The sequence below is a fragment of the Coturnix japonica genome, chromosome 22, assembly GCF_001577835.2.
Source record: "Coturnix japonica isolate 7356 chromosome 22, Coturnix japonica 2.1, whole genome shotgun sequence".
In the NCBI taxonomy this organism is placed as follows: Eukaryota; Metazoa; Chordata; class Aves; order Galliformes; family Phasianidae; genus Coturnix; species Coturnix japonica.
Window position 1 is genome coordinate 2,591,718 of NC_029537.1, and position 3,906 is coordinate 2,595,623.

Genomic DNA, 3,906 nt, shown 5'->3' on the forward strand with positions numbered 1-3,906 from the left:
CCGACGCCGCCCCAAAACCCCGCGGCCCCATAAGTCGCCATGGCCGAGGAGGAGCTGGAGGCGGTGCTGAACGGGACGGGGTGGGACGTGGGGGGCGGCTTATGGGGCGGCACCGAACCCCAAAGCCCCGTGAGACTCGGGAGCAGCGTGTGCTACGTGGTGCTGGCCGTGATCTTCAATGCCGAGGTGAGACAGCACGCAGCCCTATAAGTGCCCTGTAACCCTATAACTGGGGGCACTACATCCTATAACCCTATAACTGGGGGCACTACACCCCATAACCCTATAACTGGGAGCACTCCATCCCATAACCCCATAACTGGGGGCACTACATCCCATAACCCTATAACTGGGGGCACTACACCCCATAACCCTATAACTGGGGGCACTACACCCCATAACCCTATAACTGGGAGCACTCCATCCCATAACCCTATAACTCCACACCATAACCCCATAACTGGAGCACAACACCCCATAACCCCATAACTGGGAGTCCTGCACTCCATAACCCTATAACTCCACCCCATAACCCCATAGCTGGAGCACAACACCCCATAACCCCATAACTGGGAGTCCTGCACCCCATAACCCTATAACTCCATCCCTTAACCCCATAACTGGGAGCACTCCATCCCGTAACCCTATAACTCCATCCCATAACCCTATAGCTGGAGCACAACACCCCATAACTGAGCCCTCCACCCCATAACCCTATAACTGGGAGTACTACATCCTATAACCATATAACTGGGAGCACTACACCCCATAACCCTATAACTGGGAGTACTCCATCCCATAACCCTAAATGCTCCATAGCCCCATAACTGGGAGCACTCCACTCCATAACCATTAGCCCTAAACCCCATAACCCCTATCCCTCCTCCCCATAATCCCATAACCACTCATCATCCCCCCCATAACCCCATACCCCCCTATAACCCCATATCCCTATAGGACACAGTGCTGCTGGTGCAGGAGTCCAAGCCGTGTTGACGTGGGTTGTGGTACCTCCCCATAACCCCATAACCCCATATATCCCCTATAACCCCATATATCCCCTATATCCCCTATAACCCCATATATCCCCTATATCCCTATAGGGCTCCATACTGATGGTGCAGGAGTCCAAGCCGTGTTGCCGTGGGTTGTGGTACCTGCCCATAACCCCATATATCCCCTATAACCCCATATATCCCCTATAACCCCATATCCCCCTATAACCCCATATCCCTATAGGACTCAATACTGCTGGTGCAGGAGTCCAAGCCGTGTTGCCGTGGGTTGTGGTACCTCCCCATAACCCCATATATCCCCCATAACCCCCATAACCCCATATATCCCCCATAACCCCATATATCCCCCATAACCCCATATAACCCTATATCCCTATAGGACGCAGTGCTGATGGTGCAGGAGTCCAAGCCGTGTTGCCGTGGGTTGTGGTACCTGTCCATAACCCCATATATCCCCCATAACCCCATATCCCCCCTATAACCCCATATATCCCCCATAACCCCATATATCCCCTATATCCCCTATAGGGCTCCATACTGCTGGTGCAGGAGTCCAAGCCGTGTTGCCGTGGGCTGTGGTATCTCCCCGCCGGTCGCGTTGATCCCAATGAGAACCTGGTGGGGGCGCTGCTGCGGGAGGTGCGGGAGGAGTCGGGGCTGCGCTGTGAGCCCGTCTCATTGTTGGCTGTGGAGGAGCGCGGACACGCGTGGGTTCGGTTCGTCTTCATGGCCCGGCCCACGGGTGAGTGGGTACAGGGGGTAATGGGGGGTAATGGGGTAATAGGGGGTCTATCGCTGCCCTAATATGTCCGTGCGCCCTCCCTTGCCGTACCTCATACTTCCCTCCGCCTGCCCTTCCATGACATGCCCCCCTTCCATCCCTCCAGTCCATCCTCTCTCCCCTCCCTCTCCTGGGTATATCCATCCCTCTTCCATCCCCCTCCCCCTCCGTCTCCATCCTCCATCCTTCCATCGCTTCTTCATCTCTTTCCTCCCCCCCGATCCTCTCCTCCCATCCTCACATCTCCCCTATAGTGCTCCCAATACGGCCTACCATCCCTCCCTCATCCCTCCATCCTTTCCTCCATCCCTCCAATTACCCCCCTTCCCTCCTCCATACATCCTTCATGCCTCCTCATGTTCTCTCCCGTCCGATCCGTCTCTTCATGCCTCTTTCCTCCACCCCATCCCTCCCCGCTATCGTCCCCCCATCCCTCCCCCCAGTCCCCCCCAGTTCACCCCCTAGTCCTGCCAATGACCTCGCCTCGCCTCCCCTCCCGTCTCTCCTCCATACGCTTACAGTGGTGGCGCTGCCTACCTATATCACACTTTCGCCTCTTTCATGCCGGCTTCCCACTCCTTCCTCCTCCAGTCCCGTGCCTGGCATGGCCATACATGCTCGCCAATTCACGTGCTGTCATCCTCGTTTCCTCCGCCCGCCATCCCGTCCAATGCCCCCATTGCCTGTCGCGTCCCTAGTCCTCCGCAATACCCCCCCGGCGTGTGGCTCTCGCGCCCTACTCCATGCTTCCCCTTGCCCATTCCTCCATCCTTCTTCATTCGCCTCTTTCTCCCCCATTCCTCCCAAATGCCCCCCATCCTCCCTCTAGTCCTCCCAATACCTACCCCAATCCCTAGCCCTTCCTCCCTCCTCCCGTGTCCTCCCCCCCCTGCATGCCATCCCTCTCTCCTCCCTCCCTCCTATATCCCATCCTCTTTCATCCCTCCCTCCTCCTCATTCCTCTCCATCCTTCTTCAATCCTCTTTCCTCCACTTTCCCAGTCCTCCCTACTCCCCACTCCATCCATCCCTCCCTCCATCCCCCCCCATCTTCCCCGCCATTCTCCCTCCTATCCCCCCTCCATCTCTCCTCCCTCCTCCATCCTGCTCCATGCCCACCTCTGTCCCTCCCTCCCTCTCCTCCTCACACTGCATTCCCTTCTCCATCCCTCCATCCTCCCTTCCCTTCCTTCCATCCCTCCATCTCTTCCTCTCTCTCCATCTGCTCCTCGATCCCTCCATTCATTCCTCGTCCATCCTCTCTTCATCCTCTTGTTACTCCCCTCCCCTCATTCCCATCCCATCGTGGCTATCCCGCCCATCCCGATGCCCTTCCCGCGCCATCCTCCCTGCTATCCCTCCCGTCCACCTTCCATCGCTTCCTCCGATCTCTCCTGTCCCTCCCAGCCCTCTTCCATCTCCTCGCATCCTTCCTCACCCTTCATCCCTCCTGCCCATCCCATTACGCCATCCACGTCTCCATGCCTTTTCATCCTCTTTCCCTCTCCCCCCCACTTCCCCTCCCCACCCATCCCCCCCATCTCCCCCCTTTCCTCCCAATACCTCATCCCCTTGGCCTCCTGTCCTCCCTACCCTCCCATCCCTCCTCCTCCCTCCATGTCCATGCCCTACCCCTCTCCCCCCTCGGCAAATCTCCCCCATCCCTTCCCCATTGCCTTCTCGCCTCTCTTCTCCCCAGCAATGCATCCCCAGCCAGTCCCAGCGCTGTGACGTGTGGGCAGCGCCGCCAGCTCCTCAGGCCGGGGTATCTCCAGCTCCCATCACACCCTGACCCCCCCCCAAAGGAAACGAGCTCAGGACACCTTGGATCTCCCACCCGGTACGACCCAATGGACTCGGTTATGGGGTGTAGGTGCGGGAGGGGTCCCTGTGCCCCATTTACGCAAGCCCCTATAGCACAGCCCTATAACACAGCCCTGCTGTCCCCATAGGGAATAGAACCATCTCCAGGCTGAAGGCCGGCTCCGGAGCTGACAGCAGACCTAGCTGTGCCCGCATTGCGAGTCAACCACATGTCCGGCTTCCTGGAGGTGGGGGCTGCAGCCGACCTCGCCAGGTGGGGAGGGGGTTATGGGGGGAGTGGGGGATC

General features: G+C 58.3%; 2 protein-coding genes across 2 annotated transcripts in view; one reads left to right on the plus strand and one right to left on the minus strand.

Annotated features, from left to right (window-relative positions):
- Positions 1–6: 6 nt before the first annotated feature.
- On the plus strand, positions 7–1,820 carry NUDT18 (nudix hydrolase 18). Its single transcript, XM_032448857.1, has 2 exons — positions 7–186; positions 1,545–1,820. Exons 1-2 carry the CDS (start codon positions 40–42, stop codon positions 1,818–1,820), a joined length of 423 nt encoding a protein of 140 aa, XP_032304748.1. The 5' UTR covers positions 7–39.
- Positions 1,821–3,821: 2,001 nt separating this feature from the next.
- LOC107323726 (WAS/WASL-interacting protein family member 3-like) overlaps positions 3,822–3,906 on the minus strand; it is a 5,373-nt gene continuing 5,288 nt past the window's right edge. Inside the window, exon 5 of the mRNA XM_015883071.1 lies at positions 3,822–3,865. Within this exon, the coding sequence (XP_015738557.1) occupies positions 3,822–3,865 (44 nt within the window). The remainder of the gene's footprint in view (positions 3,866–3,906) is intronic.